At 40.9% G+C, this 20,798-nt stretch overlaps 1 protein-coding gene across 1 annotated transcript in view; it reads right to left on the bottom strand.

Annotated features, from left to right (window-relative positions):
* The window catches only part of ADGRD1 (adhesion G protein-coupled receptor D1), a 266,747-nt gene that overhangs the window by 78,060 nt on the left and 167,889 nt on the right, over nt 1–20,798 (bottom strand). Inside the window, exons 16-17 of the mRNA XM_032805984.2 lie at nt 8,311–8,414; nt 3,358–3,469 (exon numbers count right to left, since the gene is read on the bottom strand). Coding sequence (XP_032661875.1) covers nt 3,358–3,469; nt 8,311–8,414 — 216 coding nt within the window. The remainder of the gene's footprint in view (nt 1–3,357; nt 3,470–8,310; nt 8,415–20,798) is intronic.

Genomic DNA, 20,798 nt, shown 5'->3' with positions numbered 1-20,798 from the left:
GAGACACCTGGAGCATGGTGTTGTGTATAGGGTTTATAGAATTTTTTTTGCCTTGACGAGATAGGGTCATCTCTAGCAGAAAGAGAAGATGAAACAAACCACCTAGAGTAAATTCTCTCTTTTGTGCAGTATCTTCCAGCCCATGCAATTAAAATAGCAATTAAGGGTAATCAGTTTTAAAATTAGTAACAGCAGAATACTCAGTAAGTAAAAGCTTTCAAGGACACATGAATAATAAGAAGGATGAATTGTAACACCAAGGATCATCTATCCGAACACAGAAACAAACAAAAACAATAATAATCATGTAGTTAATACTTATGAAGAGTTTTTCATCCATAGCTCTTAAAGACCTTTATAATTATATGTACATATAATCATCCTTATTTTACTGGTGGGGAAGCAAACACAGAGAGGTTACATACATTGGCTTAGGGACTGTCTGCAGGCAAAATTGCTCCAGTTTACTTAAGGTGTGATATTAAAGCATTTCAGTTAAACCATTGCTGTTCTAATTCTGGTTTAAAAGTACGCTTAGTTCGATTTAGCTCAAGTCAACTTGGAGAAGGTTTAAGCTAAATCGAAATACAGAACTCTTAAAATGAAATTAGTGTCTACACAGGAATTTGCATCAGTTTAACTGAAGCAGCTTAAGTAAACAAGTTTAATTAAACCATCCATGTAGGCTTGCAGACAGGACCATAAGAGGCCAGAGCTTGGTAAACACAGTCAGCTTTCGCAAGAGCCATCCAAAAAAGGAGCTTTCACCAGAAAGCAATTGAGAATTCTTAGCATTTTAGAAGAGTAGGTGGGGAGAGCAGGTGAGAATAAGGAGCCAAAGGGCTTTTGTTCAAAACCCCATATCAGTAGAAATTGCAAGAGAGAGATCATGAAGAGAGAGTCTTTTTTGTCGATGTTGTGTTACTCCTATATGTATTTTATTTCCCCCCAGACTGTCCTCTTGGTGGAGTTTTAGCATCCTTCCTGATTTATTGAGCATTATTTTAGTGTGAAGCTTCCCTTGTTTTCTATTTCAGATTGTATCACTGTTGCTGTTTTCTGCTGTCTGCATTTTAATTTTCCATCTAAAGCATTCACTGTCATTTTCTCTCCCACACCTTATCTTGCTCATTCAGGAACTGCTGAGGTTTCAGCTGATAGGAAGTTTGGGGCTGAATTGTTCACTTTTCCTTCATGTTTTTATGCCAACCTTTCTCCCTGAGCTGTACATGTCAGGGGCTGACACATGAGTGGAGAGACAAATGCCATGGCCCCACAAATGACACTGCTGCTGAAAATCACCATCATCCAAAGCAGGGGTGCCAAGACATGAGAAACACAGGGCCATATTGGCATATGTAGTGTGAGGAGCAGGGCAGTATGGACCACTAGTGAGAAAAGTATAGCCCCTAGCCTCCAGATGGTGGAATATTAGAAATCAGGATTCCCTGTATGCTATTCTTGGCTCTGCTATTGATTCACTGGGTGATTTTCTATTAGTCTTTTGCCCGCTCTGTGTTTCAGATGACTGTTCTGTAAAATGAAAATAAGGATACCCAGTTTTACAAAGTGTATTTAGATCCTCAGATGAAAACTGCTATGTACATGCCAGATATTATTATTAACTTACCAGAAGCCCACAAGATGCCAGTTCATCTGAATACAAATTTACCTATGTTTTTTGTTGTCCAAATTAAAAGCACACAACTCTCATACTTGCTTGTAGTGAGAACAGAAAGAATGACAGATGAATAAGAACCTGCAGGTTGGTTGTCAGAAGCAGTATGGTACAGCAGCTGATCTCCAAAGCAGCCGATCTCCAAAGCAGCCAAGTTTTGTTCTATTAAAAAACTGAAGTACTGTGGAATATTATCTGAAAATATGATTTTCTCCTGATGCAGGAGGGAATTTACATCTTAGGATCCTGCATTAATTTTAAATAGCTTTTAAACAAACAAAAAAACCCCACACATAAACAGCAGTACATCAATGGTAACAAACTACATGTTCTTCCTCTGGTGGGAAGCCAGAGCTATTTGCTCATTACATCTGTTGTGGGTAACTTGGCACATCTCTATTCTTCTGGTCTAACAAATGGTATCAGTCCTGATCCTGCAGCTGCTTGTAGCAAGGAACTTGTCATCTGCAGGATTGTGTCCATAAACTGAAGACTAATGCATCTCAGGGTTCAGTATGACCCACAGTTTTAAATGATAAGTTCGTACATTGCTTTCAAAGTCTAGTAAGAACTGCATGGTGGGAGGGGTCCCTTCCTGCAAACAGGTACACACCTACAATTGGTCAATTCAGTCCATAGTCTAGGAATGCTGTCACAGAGCAGCACCCTCAAGTAATGCTCCCTACCGTCTCTGCCTGGCTAAGAAACTCTGTCCCATATTGGTGGATGATGACCTGGCTTTGGACATGCACACCTTCATCACCTTCCACCTGAACGACAACAATACTTATACCTGGAGCACGGAGCCACCAGTCCTTAGGAAACTCCAGCCAGTGCAAAACCCAGCAGCATGTCTCTTCAGCAGCATGGCTATCCCAACCACATCAAACACATCCTCTCTTTCTACACTGGCTTCCCACTGAATACTGAATCAAGTTTAAGGTCTTGGTCGTTATCTTCAATTCGCTCAATTGCCTAAGGCTATGACAGCCAAAAAATCATCTAAAACTCCAGGATAAAGGACTGTGGTCAACAATTCTGTTCCTCCGCACAACAGAACTTTCTGTGACACAATAAAGTTCATCTTTGCAGGAGACAGAGCTTTCTCAGGAGCTAGTCCAAGACTGAAGAACTTAACTGCCACAGGAACTAGGACCACCAGAAACCTCGTCTCCTTCCACTTCTTCAATTTTCCTTGTCTAATGTGAACAAAGTACAACATAGACATACTGGGGGAAAATCCTACCGACACAAAATACTAAAGCATATGCAATTTCCTCCCTGGGGAGAAGAGGAGAGAAAGGATGAACCAAACATGACAGATGTTAGATCACTTAATGCATAAGGTGTTTGGACATTATGATGATGAGGGCAGTATGAGAATCTAAGTAGAATGGAACAGAATAGAAATAGTTTCATACATTTGACCATCAGCATCTCTGTTTTTATTTTGCAAATGCCAAGCATGGATGCATGCAGCGATGAAACAGTTTGGGGGGTATAAAAGCCTTTAACTTGCTTTCTCTTGTGCTGTGGGTTGGGATTTTTGGGATAGATGTGTGTTTAAAACAAGAGAAAGGTTGTAATACACACTATCTTGCGCTCGGCATGCTGTATTTACTTCCATGGAGGTGACTTGCCAAAAACAAACAAACAAAAAAGGTCTTTTCAATACTTACCATTCCAGGGCTGAATTGAAAGCTGATAAGAAGCAGGATCTGAGCCACCAGGATGGCAAAGGACAGGTTGGCGTGGATGTGGTAGCGCTGGTTATGCATGGTGCTGACAGAGCTGGGTGAAGCAGGAAAGGCTCATGAGTAGAACAATATTCCAAGAAGCAGTAATACATTTATGATTTATTTGCATGGGGTTATTTTTTATTATGTGGTTTTGAGTTCTTTCTTCCTTCAAGATTGAGCTGTGTTTAATCAGGTTCCCCAATATGCTGACACAACACTGAAAAAACCAAAAGGATTGAGTTGCACGTTAAGTAGCTCTACTAGTATTGATTGGAAGAGTATTAATAAAGGGCCCAATCCTGCAAGGTGCTGCGCTCCGAAGGATGTCAGTGGGCACAGATCAGCACCTTGCAGAAGACCCTCCATATCTTGCAGAATCCAGCCTAAACGACATCACAGCTTGATTTTATCTTGTATTCAACACAAACATTTTATGCCTATTTCAGTAGGAATGAGTGAACCTAAAAAGGCTCAAATTCAGGTTTGACTTGGATACGACTGCCAGCTTCACGGGGGCAGGCACTGTATCTTTGTGTGTATCTGTGCAATACCCAGCTCAGTGGGGTCCTGACCCTGATTATGCCACCTGGGCATTAACACAGTACAAAAAGTCGGAACCTCTCTCTCTCAGCTCTAGAAAAGCAGACTGAAAATCCTAAGAGAATACACTTTTTTAAAAGCTTTCTGCACTTTTGCTTTGTTTCCCCACCAGAACTAGGAAGTGAAAAACCTCCACTTGCCTGAATATTTCAGATCCTCAACATAATTTGATTCTAAAAAGAGAAGAATATTTAGGGACAGCAGATTTTCTTATTTAATCCAATGCCTGCCAGTCCCTATCTATCAGTTTTAACCATTTCAGTAACTGGGCTGGATGTTTGGCATCATGAGTAATAGTACTCTCTGTACACAAAGATAGGTATTTCCATCTTTTCTACACATCTCACCGCACTGCCAACTGCTCATGATGATACGTCATGTAATGCCCACCACCAGATGACACAATGACACAGACTAGGTGGAAAACAAGTATAGCTTTTTTTGTCATCATTTTAGCCAACACCCAGTTATTGAAGAGAGATAGAGGTCTGTCTATGTCCTACAAGTAATTCAAAGAGACAACTTAGAATCATAGGATATCAGCGTGGAAAGGGACCTCAGGAGATCATCTAGTCCAACCCCCTGCTCAAAGCAGGACTAATCCCCAGACAGATTTTTGCCCCAGATCCCTAAGTGGCCCCCTCAAGGATTGAACTTGCAACCCTGGGTTTAGCAGACCAATGCCAAATCTCTGAGCTATCTCTCCCCCCTTAGTGTTGCACAGTGCAAGTCTCTCTCTAGTAATGAACTTCATGTAGATATAAACTGAAGCATCACCAATCCAGAAAGTAAGTAAGGCTGACACCCTTTGAAACTGATTATCTGTTGCCAGTGTGTACAGAAGTGAAGAATTCGAGAGATTCTACTCTGCTTAGCTCACAGCCATTTAAAACTAGTTTGCAACATTTCCCTTCAGTTGTCTAATGAGACTCTGTCCTCCAGCAAAAAACTAATCACATTATTTTAAGTGGCATGGCATGGTTTCAAAGAAATGCTGTGTGTGAATGGTATAATTCAGCCTTGTGACTATAACCTGTGTCCAAGCTCTTCTTTTAAGCCTTCTGATGTCTCCCATTTCCCTGTGGGTTCCACAGCCCAGGTGTCTTCCTGGGAGCTGTATGAAGTAACAGAATTCCTTTCCTTCCCAAACCTTCTCCCGTCCGCTGTCGGCTCTCACAGTCAGAAGCAGTGAGGGATCCATGGAGTAGATCTGCCACTAGCAAAGGCGCTGACTGCCCAAGAACACATATGTAGGTTTTGGAGCCCTTTGGGAACTGGCGCTTCCATGTGATATATTATCATAGTGCCTTCGAGCCCCAGCCTTGCACAGTGCATCCATGCATGACCCAGTCAGACCGTGAGACTTAGAAGGAATATCACAAACTAAATAAACATGACAATTAGTGGTTTGTTGTTGGTGTAGGGCAGTAAACGCCCCATCTAATGCAGCTTCTGAACCTGGTCCTCTTAACAGGATGCTCAGAAATTAGACTTGGGTGGTCAAATCATCCCTTAAATGATTAGGAAGCAGTTGGTCTAGTGGCTAAAGCCCTGGACTGGGTTCAACGGACAAGGATACTGTTCCCAGCTCTGCCACTGATTTGCTGTGTGACCTTGGGCAAGCCATTTCCTCTCTCTGTGCCTCTGTTTCCCTTCCCTCCCTTTGCCTTACGTATGTAAATTGTAAGCTCTTTGGGGCAAAGACTGTATCTTACTGTGTGTTTGTACAGAACCTGTCACATTGGGCCCTGAGTTCAGTTGATATTACTGTTATACAAATAAAAAACAAACAATGATACATTTCATTGAACAATGAAACTATTTCATCCTCCTAACTGTCTCAAATGCTCAACAGCAAAAGTCTTCCAGTACGGAGAGGACACTAAAGGACTTTCACATTACTAACAGGAGGCTGAAGTTGTGCAGAGAGCTTTAACACAAGTGAATTTCACTTGGTTTGTTGGATTTGTTTGTCCTACTACGGGCCTGTTGGAAAACAAGGCCAGCAGAGGTAGAGTAACTGCTTGAAAACAAAACGTAGGATGTGATATAATTGTTTCAGTTCTGTGTGAAAAATATATGCCAAATTCATATAAATTAGAGACAGGAAAGATTTATTCCATCATCTTGCCCATTCCTATCTGCCAATGTAGGATTATAGTCTATTGAGTATTTTATATTTCAGCGTCAATTCTAAAGTTATATATAAAATCGTAGGACTGGAAGGGACCTCAAGAGGTCTAGTCCAGGCCCCTGCACTCATGGCAGGACTAAGTATTATAGAGCATCTTTTAGACAATAAAACTTGAAATCAGGGTCTAGGCTATAGATTCTTCAGAAGAGTAACAGGCAATTTGGGGATGTTGGGGTTTTCTTTAATGATGTAAATGACATTTTAACCCATTTTCATTTTTAACAATTAGTTTCTGTGTTAATATGGTTGTACCTGGTATCTTTCATAGCCAAATCATCTCACAGCTCATCACAATTAACTACACTGGACTTGCTTTTCATCTCACTGACACAGATTAAACCAGGAGTAACTCCAGTGAAGTCAAAGGAGTTACATCAGAGTGAGTGAGCAGAGAATCAAGCCCATCATTTCTATATTTTTATAATGCTGCATTGTGCTAGTATCTGCAGGTGAATGACTTGTCTATGAATATGGAAATACAGCAGTAATTGCTCCTGCCTCAAATTATATTATGAATCCAACCTTGGGAGTTTCACTCTCTATCTGAATTCTCACTGTGGTAAACAAAACTGGCTGGCATTATATGGATCCTTTCTGAGTGCATCCTATTCTCATTTGCATGACCTTGCTTTTTGGCCTCTATACTGCAGTGTGCTGCCCAATGTATTTTGTTCAGTGTCTAAGTCAAGGGGCAAGTGACACAACTCAGAAATTGCTCAGGCTCAGTATAAGATTTACTCAACCTTAATTTTAGGTACAAGTTAGTGGCAGCCGCTTAAAATATGAAAGAAAAATACTGTGGAGGGAACTCCAGCTAGAAGAATGACTAAGAATTTTCCTATATCTAGTTGACAAACTTCTCTGAAAAAATAGTGGGTGGAATTCACCCCTGTGCAGAGGACCATGCGAGACTACTGCCCTGCATCAGTCCCCAGATAGGTCACTAGTGAGCTGTATTAGCTCCCTAGAGAGAAGCTGATTAGCAATTACACTGTTACCCTCATAAAGTTGCTTTTAGTAATATTGGGGAAGGGTCTTCACAGAAATAAGACAGGAGCAAGCAATGATGTATTCTCAGCAGATTAAAAGCAAAAAATAGGGTAACCAAAAAATAAAAACTCTTCCCAGCCTGGTGTGAAATTCATCCCAAAGCAGAGGGGCCAGCACAAATGCTATGCAGCACTTCACCCACTTAATCCCCGAGGGTGAAATTCTGGCCGGAGTGCCAGAAGAGGGAGGTCCATGGCCCCATCACTTTTTACCAGCTGTAAGAGTGAGCGACGGGGGAGAGGGACCAAAAGGCCAAGTGGGGGGCAGGGGCAGAGTCTTGGGGGAAAGAGGTGGCACACGAGTGGAGCCTCTGAGGAAGAGGCAGTGCAAGGGTGGGGGCTCAGGGAGAAGGGATGCACGAGGGATAGGGCCATGGTTCAGGTGCCGGTGCCACCCCTGCCCCTTTTAGGGAACATCCGCCATTCCTGACCCCAGCCCCATTGAAGGCAACTGCAAAACTCAAATTGACCTCAAAAGGTGCAGTGTTTCACCTTGAGAGTTCAAGTGGTGCTGGTGCGGAGGCTTTGCCACAGCTTTCTCTTCTCTCTAAGCTTTCAGTGGCTGTTCTAATAACTCCTTCCCAAATGCCTGCAGCACAAGAGGATGGGAGACAAGAAGGAAGAATTGCCCCTGCATCCTGTCATGCCTCTCTATACAGCCTTGCTTCAGACGAACATAAAGGCAAATGTGAAGTCCCAATCCTGCAGTCCTTGCTCAAGCTAAATTCCCATCAGCCTCAGGATCAGCCCTTATACCAGCCACAAACCCTCTTTTCAAATTCTAAAACCAGGGCAAAACAAGGATATATATTACAAGGATTTAACTTGCTATTTAAAGACTTTCCCATTCTGGGAAATTAAATTGAGGAACAACCAGCCAACTGTTACAAATATATGTGCAGAATCTAATTAAAGGGGCTTAGGGAATTAATAACCTTTGAACACCTGAAAATATCCAGTTCGGTGGTCTGAAATGAAAATGTTGGCATTAAACTGCCAAACTTTCAGGGTGATATTTGCTCAGCCAGGTATACAATTAAAATTACTCACGACAGTATAGCAAACGTGACCAGAGTGATAGTCAAACAGAAGATGGATAGGGAGCAGCCGATGTAAGTGATGGATGACAGCACCATCTTGTGTTGAGTCGTCAGCTGTGCAAAAAGGGAAAACAAAAACATAATATATTAATTGATTTAGTATAGAGAACCAATATCCTGGTGAAGGTCTGCCCATATGTGGTAATTCAGGTAATGTGGCTTTGTTCTTCCTTAGGCCTGGTCTACACTATGAGTTTATCTGGAATTTAGCAGTGTTAAACCGAATTAACCCTGCACCCGTCCACACAATGAAGCCCTTTATTTCGATATAAAGGGCTCTTAATATCGATATCTGTACTCCATCCCGACGAGGTGCCATTTCAAATTAGGGTTAGTGTGGCCGCAAATCGACGGTATTGGCCTCCGGGCGGTATCCCACAGTGCACCATTGTGACTGCTCTGGACAGCAATCTGAACTCGGATGCACTGGCCAGGTAGACAGGAAAAGCCCCGCGAATGTTTGAATTTTTTTCTTGTTTGCTCAGCGTGGAGCGCTGATCAACACAGGTGACCATGCTGTCCCGGAATCAAAAAAGAGCTCCAGCATGGACAGTATGGGAGATACTGAGGCTGATCTCTGTATGGGGAGAATTCCAATGGGTGGGGGAGACTGCGGGAACTATGGGATAGCTATGGGATAGCTTCCCACAGTGCAACGCTAGCCTCGGGACATGGACGTACACCACTGAATTAATGTGCTTATTGTGGCCGCGTGCCCTCAACTTTATACAATCTGTTTCCAATTATCGGTTTCTGTAAAATCGGAATAATCCCACAGTATAGACATACCCTTAGACTGCAGCTCCATCCCAATGCACACATCCCTATATCAGCAATTTCTAGCAAGAGAAATGTATTGAACTATCTGAACCTAAAGTCAAACACCAAGGGCTCTCAGATTTCTGTGTCATTTTGGTTCCTCTCTTGTATTTCAAAGACTGTATTTCCTCAAAAGAGGTTAGGTTCAATCTACATTGCTGTGATAGTGTCAACCCTGAGATTAGATAACACAACAGAAAGCAGTTTATCCAGGCTGCACAAAGGCAAGGGTTGTTTAGCTTTTATGACACTTTGGCAATTGCTTTCACAGTGTAGTAACTTACATCATTGTGTAAATGTTGTCAATGCTCCACAATAGTGAGACCTGACAAGCCAAGATAGTCAGTAAATCATGGTTGCTTCTGGGTGGTTTCCAAACAATACTGCAATCTTTTTTATGAATGGTATTATTACTGCCCATTAAAGAAGCCAGATTGATACTAGTGATATGAAGTCCTCCATAGAATTACAGAACAAGCAAAAGCATGGGCAGCAGAAATGTGAACCTCTCACATCATCCTCAACTCTGACCTAGAGAGACTTTCTGTAGGGGCAAAGAAGGAATTCAGTTCCCATAAGCACTGAATCTTTGGCCTCTCCATGTTAATCAGGGTGATCAGTAAGGTGATGCATTCCTTGACATGAATATTTTCTAGTTCCTAATGGCAGGGACTCTGGCTATATCTACATTATGGATCTTACAGCGGCACAGGTCTGTACGTTCTCCTATAGCCGTTCTATGCCAGCAAGAGAGAGCTCTCTGGCCAGGATAATTAAACCACCCCCAATGAGCGGCAGTAGCTATGTCAGTGGAAGAGAGTCTCCCGCTGACATAGTGCTGTCCACACCAGTGCTTTAGTCAATGAAATTTACATAGGTCAGGGATGTTTTTTCACACCCACTGACCAACAAAAGTTTTGCCAACAAAAGTGCTAGTGTAGAACAAAGTCTCTGTTTCTGCTGTTGATCATAAATTATTCAGGAACAGTGTTTTCATTTTCCATGTAAAGTCCTCAGTTTGGGGAAAAAGTGACAAGAAAAGCCACATCTAGTTAAGGGAGCCAGGCACTATTAACACATAGTAAAGGATAGCTGGGCAGGGGACAGTTTTGCCATCCTGCAATTTAAATTTAAAAAAAAAAAATAAAAAAAAATTCTGATCTTAAGTCAGTTAAAAAGTCATTAACTCAAAAATTTTTCACAAGCCAAAAAGGCAAAATAAATAATCAATCAATCATCATCATCATCTAGATCAGGTCAAACAAAATGTTTTGTTTAGATAATTCAAAACATTTCATTTCAGTTATGGCCTTTTCACTTTTTTTAAAACTAACCTATAAATTAATTTATATTTCTAAACAAAAAGTTGTTTTAAACCAAAAAATGAAATGTGTCACTTGAAAAATATAAAAATAGGGATGTTTTAATAATCTTGAAACTTTTTTGGCATAATTTTTTCGACGTGGGAAATTTGTTGAAACCGATCTTTCACCATGAAGGGTTTCAGTTTCAACAAATTAGCATTTTCCAACAAAAAGCATTTTGACAAAAACATTTCTCACCAGCTTTAATATTCAGCTTTCCATTAAAAGTCCTTTGAAAGGGGAGGAATAAAATCCCATATTCTTATGCAGAAGCAACAGTTCATTCTAAATAGAGTCAATAATGATGTATTTTGTAGCTATACATTTTTGTACTGTAATTACCCAACAACGCTACCAATTCATGTGCAGTAATTTTTACAGTGGCATGGATTCCACCCTTGAGAAAAAGCAGTGGAACATTAAATGATGCAGTGGCACAGCAGTGAGATAGATAACTGTTGCTATGATATGACAGTCCCTAGGAAATGTGATATAGCCTTTTCATATTTTCTCTTTCAGCCAGAGACAAGACACTGACTTGGTTAGCACCAAATATGGAGCCAAAATGTTGGACCACAGAGAGGGGTGCACATTAATCCTGCAAAAACATCCCAACTGTGCCCTCTGTGTGCTGCCCCCCTCAGATTACTCCTGTAATACGAATAGTTTGTGTGGGAGGCTGGCAGAGTTTAGGAGATGTTTCTGGATCAGGGATGTGCATGCTCAAAACATACAGACCATATCACCTGATTGCTAGGACATTCATGTCTCTTGTTATGGGTGACCTGTAGGACCATAGGCTTTGAGGGAGCCAGGATTTTACAGTGTAAGTTTCAACTGGATAAACAGGACCGCGGGGCTTAGCATTTCCTAATGGTTAACAGCTCTGCCTTGGGCTGTCCATACCTCCAGCCAGACATCAACTGTCAGAAAATGCCCAATCCAGAGGTCATAGCTGCTCATCAGTGATTGAAATTTACACTACCATGGGATACTATTTGCATTCAGGAATGCAGATAAGGGCTCTAAGGTAACCTCTTATTATCATGTCTGGAGAGTGAATATGTGAGAGACAGAGGATCCACCTAGTGGAAGTAAGTAAACATAGATTTGATTTGATTTGATTTTTTTTATAAAGGTAAAGCTTTCTGTTTCTTCACTCTTGTTAAGATAAAGATAAACATGAATTACCTAACAGGCCTTTTCCATCTCTAATTTTTGAGTCTCAGAAATTTTCCACACTAATGAATTAAGATGACATATACACTCCAAATCACCAAACACCTCTCACTCCTATTAAAGGCAAGGAGAGCTCCCTGCATCTAGGATTTCCAAGCTTGAACCTGTATTCTTCAGAACAAGGAATGAAAAGAAAACTACTGTCCACAACAACAGTTGATGTGAGGAATACATTAAAACCTAAAATGGTTCAAGTTCTGTGAGGTGGCAGAACCCTCAATTCACTGAAGCTATGGAGATTTGAAAGTATTCAGCGTCTCAGGCCCTTAATAAATCCCTAGCTTCATTTTTTAATGACCTGCCTGTGGCAAAGCTCTGGTACTCAATCTTCTGTTAAAACACACCTTCAGCCTCATGGATATGCTGGAAAAAACATGTGGGCTGCTGTCATTCAAACAAACAAACTAAACCATCAGCTCAGAGACAGACAAGGGGAAGTTTACATGCCAACTAGTAACCATACTGATCAATGGGCCTGGGTATTACACAGAAAAGCTCTTTACCAGATGAATTCCAGGGAGTGGGATGCGATGCTATAGGAAGGCATCGGATGATCTCTGGGGCTCAGAGCCTTATTCCAGAAGACTGGAATAACTATGGAAAATGGTGCGGGAGAATGGATAGACCATATTTCAAGCATCAGCTCTTTACTTCCTTCTCACACACACCTGTTATTATCTCAATGACACGTACCAAACAGACATAGATCTCATTATGAAATATAACATACCTATTTTTTTTTAAAAGGGGACCTGGAACCACAAATGACCATGCACCATGAGGTACAAAGAAACAGTTTCCTGAGGGTGAGGGAAAAACAGCGTATCATTCCTCATGCACTGATTTCATTTTAATTTTTCCCCTCATCATGTTTTTGTGGATTTTTCAGATCTTTAATATCGCTTATTGCATAACATTAAATTCAAGCAGGTAACCTTGCCAAAAAGGACAGACACCTAGTGATACAATTTTGTAGTCCAAGACAAAAATGACCATCTGTTCCATTAATGATGCAGCTAGATTGTGTCCCTGCCAGCAGGTATATGGGATCTTGGGGAGCAATTACCACACAGGTGGGGTGCAGAATAAACTTTATTAAGAAAATGCAAAAAACAGGGAAAATTCAATAGTGAGGGGTATGGGGTTGTTAAGGGTAGAATACATTGGGGAGGGGTTTTTCTTTTAGCAAATAGTATGGGGGTTTCAATAGTGGGGACATACAGTTGGTAAACCAATTAACACTGAGTAAAATGTAACAAGTTACTACAAATTTCTACTATAAAAGGTGTCACAGCCAGCATATAGCCAACTAACAGTTGAATGGGAAAATGTTGGTAATCCAAGGTTAAATGTAAAAATGTGAGGTGTGTTAGAGAGAGAGCAGTTATAAACCAATGGGTTTTATGCACTAGACCACCTAATAAATTGAGGTTTTGGGGGTAATAGAGAGTGTGGAGGAAGGGATAACAAGGAGAGAGAGAAGAGAGAAGAGAGAGCTTCAGGAGACCAGAGAGGCAGGCAGGCTGCAAGTTTAAACCAGCCAGGGCTGGGGTTGGAGGTGGACTGGGGCTCGGTGGAAGGCAGCAGGAAGACAGACTAACCACACTAAAGACACAGCAAATCTTAATCTATGACCTAACTTAACCAAGCTAACAAGAAATTGGAAGTAACAGAAACACCAATGCCACACAATTCTTAAACGCTACCTACAGACACAATACAAAACAATTCTCTAAACCTAAACTTAACCACAGCTATGCTGGGTGCTGTTAAGTCTGGGTGCTGGGGAAGAGAGAGAGCAGCTAAATAATAAAAATAAAAGTATAAGACATTTCACAGAAATTTCACACAGAGGGATCTACCAGCCCCAAAGGAAGCAGCAGAGGTAAAAGCACCGCAAATCATCAGAGGCTGGATACAGTCTCAATAAATCAGGAGATCTCTCAGAGCAATTCGTTCTTGGGGGGGGGGTGTCAAAAAACGGGGGTATGCCTCAAAAATAAAACGAGAAAAGCGTAGAAGGACCCCCCAGAACCCCTGGCTGAATCAGACCAGGCAGCCAATGCAGGAACAATTCTGAGGTCTGATCAAAATGTCTGGTTTTAAGGGCAAACTTTAAGGCAGTTTCCCAACCAGTACTTTTGATTGGCCTCCAGAGGAGGGACCAGAGAAACAAAAGGCAGGTGAGCAGCAGAGACATTCAGGCAGAGTCCTGTGCAATAGGTGACTCAGAAAGCACATGAGGCCCTGTGACTCATGCCCAGGACCTTAAAAACGACAATAGGACCTTGCAACGGAATTGTCCACCTACAACCGAGCCCAGGTTTAACAAGGTGATAACAGGACTAACCCTTTGAACAGGGCAGTGGTCCCACTTAGCACAATTGGCCATCCCTTTGAAAAGGGCAATGGCTCTTGGTAAACAACTTTAAGGGGCCATCCTGCTAAACAACTTAGCAGCCAGGGAGGGGAGGCCACAGGAGAACAAAAACAAAATGGAGTATGGGGAACAGACAGATTGTATTGTGCTATAAGGCTTTATTTTTCATTCCAAAGAAGCTAACTAAAGAAAAGAAGATTAAAAAGCATGAAGGGCAACACTGAGCAATCTGCAAAGAATTCTGATGAGCCCAAGGCTCAAGATTGTTCCATTTCACCAAAGAATTTTTCCTTGCTTTTGACTGATTTTTCTTCATGACTTCTCTGACTGTATGGGTCATTTTCATACTGCGTAACATTCTGTAGGAAGTTGAATTACTAAGAGACAAATTGATACAGCCTTGGGTGTTAGTCATCATAAATACGTAAAATACAGACATTTCCTAATGTCAGTCTTTACAGACACTCAAAACGCCAAAACAAAAGCTGATTGTCCAGATGATCTTCCATCTTTTCCCCATGTTGACAGCTTTCACCCTGAAAATGTCCATAACTCTAGAGAGAAAACAACCAACAGTTTCATAGTTGTATCCCTCTAGAGTATTATTTTCTGTTAATATTTTTTCCCAGTTATTTAATCATAAAAAAGAAAAGTCAGTGCATGGCTGTAAAAATTTTATCTCTAAGTTTCGTGGGACTAGATGACTCCTGAAACAAAACTAACCTGAAAATCCTCAGGCCAACATTTATTCTCTTACCTTTATCATGATGATGATAATGAAAAAACAAATACAATTTTACTCACTAATCAAAAATATTATCCAATGCAAGTTATAATTGTTGTTAATATTAAAAGTTATTTATTTAGAAAACATGACCTCTGGGAAAAGGTTGAGAGAATTGGCATCTCTAGTCACAGAGGAGAAGCTTAATGGGCATGGGACAAAATACATAAAAAATTGTTCTAAAGACGAGAAGGATCAATTATTCTCCAGGTCCACTGAGGGTAGGAAAATAAGTATTCAGCTTAGCTTGTAGCAAGGGAGATTTAGTTTGGCTATTGGGGGGAAAAAAACTTTCTAGCTATAAGGATAGTTAAACCTGGTACTGGTTACCTAGCAAGGTTGTGGAATTCATATCATCAGAGATTTTAAAGAACAGGATAGACAAACATCTGTAAGGGATGTATATTTAACCGTGCCTTAGCATAAGGGAAATGGACTAAATGACCTCTTGAGGTGCCTTCCCGCCCTACATTTCTATAATTCTATGATGGGAGAGAAAGTACCTTTCACATCTGTGTCACCGGTTCAAATCCAGCTAAGGTCAACAGTGGCTGAAAATTGTTACAAAATTAATTTGTTGATATAAATCCAGTTCCCAACAGAGATGTACCAAATCACAGAAACCACCAGCATATATAGCACTAACTGGCAATCATGTTGGGGATCCCTTCAGACTGTTGAAAGACTGAATGGACTGTGGAATTATGAAGTATTCTCTCTGGCCCCTCCAGGTGAGAGCTGGGGCACATTACACTGTGCTTACCCATGCTGTCTCTACTCTGTGTTTAAACAAAAGATTCAGTCTCCTGGGCCGTCAAACTAGCATTCACTGATTCCCTAAATCAGAGGTTCTCAATAGGAGTGGGGGGAAGAATGTATTTGGGGCGGGGGGGCGGCTTTAGGGGAAAATAATCTTACTGCACACAGCAAATTTTACCCAGAGCAATGAATTAAACTAGGAAAACCGATTCCTCCAGACATATCAGGTCCTCAGATGGCGCTGTGCATTTGACTCAGGATGCTGTGTGTTTTGACAGATTTGTTAAGCTTGGCCAGCATTATACAAAGTCATTTTCGCCATGACGCAGCATGCACATTTAGCTGTAAGCATCAACCACAATCATAGTGTAGATTTGCTCTTATTACAATGGATCATTGGCTCTGTCTGAATCAATGCCTTACTGTTTTTAATATTTAGTGAGAGTTGCATGTTTTGTTTTTTTAAATCAGCATTTGTGCTTGGGTGGTGGGCAGAGGCGTAAATGATGACAGACACAAAGAAGGAGGGTACAATCAAATAAGTTTGAGAACCACTGCTCTAGAGTCTCAGGGCAGTGGGCATTGTTCAGGACTCTCTGTTCTATGCCCCTTTCTGGATCCCTTGTTTTGGGCCTTAATCTGTACTCCTGTCCCTTTTTTCTCATCAACAATTAGTTGATCCCCATGTTTTCTTTGAACTTTTCCCCAGATATATATTGGTTTTGTACACGGGGACCAAACAGGCCAGAATTTTTCACAAGCACTAAATTAAAACAATTTTTTTAAAAAAAAATATCATAATATAAAATATTTCTCTTTAGAGACCGTCAAAGTGCCAGAGGGCTGAGTTTCCAAACCTTATAGACTTGTGTCATGTTTTGTCAGCTTTGATCCTGAAGACATCTTTAACACTATAGACTACAGCTGACAGTTTTACAAGTATAGCCACCAAAAGCAATGGCATTTGCTGATTTGTTAAACTATTTTGTCCTTTTTCTTTCCAGTTATCAGTGTCTTTTTTTTAAAGACAAGTTCCTGACTTTAAAAAAGAAAAAGGCCAAAAAAAAAATGATTTTAAAGATCTTAAGAAAAGATCCCTGAGCACAATGCAATCTGTAGAGAATTTTACCCCAAACTAGGGTTTACATTTTATAATGTTACTTACTGGTATGAAATACACCCTGTGTTTTGACTTGTGTGGTGAGCCAAATTATTTAAGAACGGGAAGATCTGTGCTGGATTTGAGGTTGGGTTTATTTTGCTTTTATATGGTACATACATAAAAATATGAGGCTGTGTTTTTCCCTCGACTGGCTGGTAGAAATGAGGGGCATGGTAATTATAGTCTTGCTCTGAATGCAGCCACAGTAGCAGGTTATATTTCATTGCCCCCTATCGTCAGCCTTTATGAAAACCTTCCTTCTCAAAAGAAGCATTAATATCATGAAGTCACCTATAATTATATATTTTGTGACCCTATTTGTACAACTGAACTGTGATCTACCACAAGACAATCTGGCTACTGCATCCGAGATGTAAATCGACTCTAAATTGGTGCCAACCAAAATAAATTTCATGTGAAACCATTTTTCCCCCCGTTGGGTTAAAAACTAGGAACCAATTGCCCTATTGCAACTGCACCTTTCAAATGCAATCTTAATCAAATTAAGAAAGCGATGAATAATTAACTTTGGTGGCAAGAGTATTTCAGAGACATTGCAACGCTGGCCCTGGCTGATGAGGCAAATGTTTCAGATTGCCTCCAGAAAGGTTGCTAAAATTGAATTTCAATCCAGAGGGGTCTTTATTTTTACAGTAACAAAATACCACCAATATTAATACAAATTGTTGATTTCCTTCAGCTTGCCAGGGCACTTTGCTTAGCGACCTTGCACCACAGTTTTCAAATTAACATTCTGAGCTTACTTTATAAGGCTCACTTTGGAAATAGACCTGCTGAGACCATAAGTATGTCTTTGACATGCACAAAATGAAATCTGGGGTGAGAATTTGTTGGGAGGAGTAAGCACATAACTTACTGGCTTTGTACAATTTCTACTTAAAGAAGAAAAAGTCCACTACACAGAGTCAACAGAAACTCTTTTTTAATGAAACCACAATTTATCAGATACCAAAAGAGTAAAGTGAAGGAGCCACCATGGCATCTGAGAGTCACACTATGCAAAAGGACACAGCAGCAGCTGTTTCCAGCAGCCCTACTTTTGAATTCATGTTCTCCATTTGCTTGCTGTCTCCCAGTGATCAATATAAAGTGCTACCGAGGGGACTTGTCACGTTGTAAAGGAGCATTCCCTTCACAACAGCCCAGCTGCTTATTAAAAAAGTTTTCACTGTGACATGTCAAATCTTAAAGTCTCCAAAGGTTTCTGCTGAGTTATTAATTAGCATTTTTAAGAGACCTTGTAGTCTTTTAAAAGAGTTTTGGGCAAGATGTCATCAAACAATAGGTAATCTTTTCACATAGTGAGGTTTTCATTTAAATGAAGCTGTAAGGAAGGGCAGTAGGGAGGATGGAGCCAAGCTGCAAAGAAAAACTATTATCAGATTATTATAGTGTTTGGAGAACACTGAGGCAGATATTTATAAGTCCATCCTTGTAAGTCTGGTTATATAGCACATATTATTTTGCTGCTTTCTTTGTTTTTCTCTTTATTTCTTTCAGGCCTAGGGCTTACAATGTTCTCAGCCAATCTGGTTTTACTAGTAAATCTAGCACAATATTTACAGTAATATTTACCCTCTGTTAAACTGAAGGAGCTACTTTTGCCCACAGACCTGGAAACTACATATCTGATCGCTTCTTCCCTTTCTACTTGTAGCAGAATAGACTTGATTCCTCTTCTTCTTCTTCACAATTAAGGGTCAGATCATGGAAGTCCATGGGAGAGGCCCACAAGGGGAAGAAAACTCAGTGAGGGACCATTAGGTTGGGGAAAGAAGGACTATGTCTTTCACAAAATTCTTAGGCTGAGTTTTCAAAGGAGGATAATGGAATTAGGAACCCAGATCCCAAAGAAAGAAAGAAAGAAATCTAGCCTTTTCCAAGCTCTCCCAGCCCTATAAAAAAAAACCCAGAAGACAGAATTGTGGTGTGTAACTGTGAACACTCACTGTTTAAGTCTTTTGTGGGAGGAGAAAGCAATAAAAATGTAGCACTTTCAACATGGAAAGTAGCAACTTTATTTTTCCCAGCTTGGGTCATGGGGTAAAAGTAAGTTCCATTCTGTTGCAAGAGCAACAGGTTCCTATACCACAAGCAGATGTGGTCACTTCTGGGTACATCTCTAGAGGAGCAGGCATCTGTGTCAATTAACAATATAGTTTGCCAAAAGAAATACAAAACCTTGGCTCCTTGGGCTTCTAGGACAAGTGAAAACCAAGCTAAACCAATAGCTGTGCTAGTTCAAAGTAGCAAAGACTGTTTATATCTTCACTGTAATTCCACAGTATCTGCTCTAAGACAGCAACAAATCATTTCAGGACATGAGTGTCTCTGTAGTGGTATGCTCCTGCTTTGTAAATTTGTGCCTGTGCCTGTGCCTATGCCTGTGAGTGCACACCCAGCTACACAGAGAGGGCCACAGATACAGATGTTCTCACGGTGCCCTTTACACCAAGCAGTGCATTGTAGTCTGAAGGGCAGATTCTGTCCTATGGCCTCTGCAAGAGACAGCACAGAAGTCACAGATTTGGGGGTCAGGATAATGGTACCCTTAGGTCATCTTTGAGTCCTCTGGATTCTTAACTGCTCCAGAGACCAAATCATCATCTGACATAATTTACGGAAGCCTCAAAGCTGCTCTAACTTATGGCAGCCTGCCCATTGCACTGCAACCCAGAATCCTGTACTTGGTACTAAGGCCCTGACCGAAGCATGCCCCATACACCAGGGCTTATGGGTGAGAGCAGAGGAAAGCAGCACACAGTCACTTAGGCTGTACATATACTGCTCCTGCACCAGGGAAATTTTCCCCAGATCCCTTGCTGTTTATTCATTGTCTCTGTACACCATTATATATGTAAGGGCCAGAGGTAGGGCGGAATCACCCATTGAGTGTCCTATGATGTGATTCAAGTCATTTGGAATCCAAGTGCCATATTACAAATGTTTTTGGGAAGAAGACCCAGAAGACGACAACTTAGTCTGCAAAAAGAACAATTGTCCAAATGACAGAATGCATTGATTTGGACCACCCACCCTTGTTGTGGAGGATGCCCACATTATTTTGCTCAGTATGCAGATTAAAATGACATTTTAAAGTCAGTATTCATAATTCAGAAGAGTTTACTTAAACTACATTAGAGTTCTTTTAGGTTTTTCTGCCCTTCCAAAAATTAAAAACAAAAACCAGTGAGCTTTCTCCTCTGCCTTTCAAAATTCAGTACTCGCCAAGAATCATAGAATCATAGAAGATTAGGGCTGGAAGAGACCTCAGGAGGTCATCTAGTCCAACCGCCTGCTCAAAGCAGGACCAACTCCAACTAAATCATCCCAGCCAGGGCTTTGTCAAGCCGTGCCTTAAAAACCTCTAAGGATGGAGATTCCGTCACCTCCCTAGGTAACCCATTTCTGTGCTTCACCACTCTCCTAGTGAAATAGCAATTACTCTGTCATCTGAGTACCAACAAATATGTTCTAAGGAGAAATAACCTTAGTTCACCAATGCATTATTCTAGTTTTGTCCCTATATAACTCCATGGAAATCATGATGGCAAGCAGAGAATACAGGAGAACGGATCATGAGGTATTTATGGAACATGGGCAAGTGGTCCCCATTAAAATGAATGGAGTTACTTTATGCTGGCGCAGAACTGCAATAACGTGTAGAGGAATTATGCCTGAGATTTTAAAAAAATAATTAATCTACATTCAACTTGTAGGGGGAAAAAACTGGGATCTAATAAACATGATACACAGAAATCCCAGCTAAAATAAAAAATTGCATAACACACCTCTAAGGGCCAATGCCATTTTCAGAAAAGGGCTTGTTTTCATCCAAGGGTCATTTTATCTCCAATGATAACATTTAAGGGGGGGTGGGAAATCCGTTTATAGAGGAATCCTGGAATGA

This window comes from Chelonoidis abingdonii, chromosome 22 (assembly GCF_003597395.2).
Source record: "Chelonoidis abingdonii isolate Lonesome George chromosome 22, CheloAbing_2.0, whole genome shotgun sequence".
Taxonomy (NCBI): Eukaryota; Metazoa; Chordata; order Testudines; family Testudinidae; genus Chelonoidis; species Chelonoidis abingdonii.
This window is presented reverse-complemented; position numbering and strand designations above follow the sequence as displayed.